Source organism: Pteropus alecto, unplaced genomic scaffold, assembly GCF_000325575.1.
Source record: "Pteropus alecto unplaced genomic scaffold, ASM32557v1 scaffold45, whole genome shotgun sequence".
NCBI lineage: Eukaryota > Metazoa > Chordata > Mammalia > Chiroptera > Pteropodidae > Pteropus > Pteropus alecto.
The window spans coordinates 29,306,239-29,306,998 of NW_006442491.1; the positions used below are offsets into that span (position 1 = coordinate 29,306,239).

Sequence of the window (760 nt, forward strand, 5' to 3'; positions counted from 1 at the left end):
CGGAGTGTTGGGGGGCAGGGGTGTGTGTGTGTGTGTGTGTGTGTGTGTGTGTGTGTGTGTGTGTGTGTGAGTGTGTGTAGGCTTGGAGGAGGGACCTGCTTGTCCCTCGCCGCCCACTGGTCATCGGTTCAAGGTTCAGTGCCCCCGCCATTCTCTTTTCACGTTCCCAGGAGGTACTGGCGATTCTCTGAGAACCAGGGACGCAAGGTGCAGGGCCCCTTCTCTATCAGAAACACTTGGCCTGAGCTGCCTTCCAAGCTGGACTCTGCCTTTGAGGAGCCGCGCACCAAGAAGATTTTCTTCTTCTCTGGTTAGTTTCCTCCTGTCTCCCTTCGCTTCTCCCCGCCTCCTCACCAATCTAGGACCAAGAGACCCAGGATAACCCATAAAACGTCTTGTGCGCATTAGAAAAAGGCGCCCCTCTGGGCGGATACAATTTAGCAAATTTAGCGGCGGCTGAACTTCAGTTCCCTTCCTCACTGCGTTCTTGCGCAGCCACACCGAGCGGCTCTGCTCTTTGGGCACAGAGACTTCGGTTACGCCAGGCTTCGAAAGCCTGGGCTTTCTTTTTGACATTCAAGGAGAATATGTCCCTTCTTCCTGCCCCCAGACTGATGTGACCCATATTCTCTGCAGGGCGCCAAGTGTGGGTTTACACTGGAGCGTCAGTGCTAGGCCCAAGGCGTCTGGACAAGCTGGGCTTCGGCCCTGAGGTGGCCCAAATCACTGGGGCTCTCTCGCATGGCGAGGGCAAGGTGCT

At 56.3% G+C, this 760-nt stretch overlaps 1 protein-coding gene across 1 annotated transcript in view; it reads left to right on the forward strand.

Annotated features, from left to right (window-relative positions):
* Positions 1–760, forward strand: part of MMP9 (matrix metallopeptidase 9) — a 7,246-nt gene that overhangs the window by 4,695 nt on the left and 1,791 nt on the right. Inside the window, exons 10-11 of the mRNA XM_006921880.3 lie at positions 171–310; positions 637–760. The exon at positions 637–760 is cut by the window's right edge and continues 2 nt beyond it. Of these exons, the coding sequence (XP_006921942.1) occupies positions 171–310; positions 637–760 (264 nt within the window). The remainder of the gene's footprint in view (positions 1–170; positions 311–636) is intronic.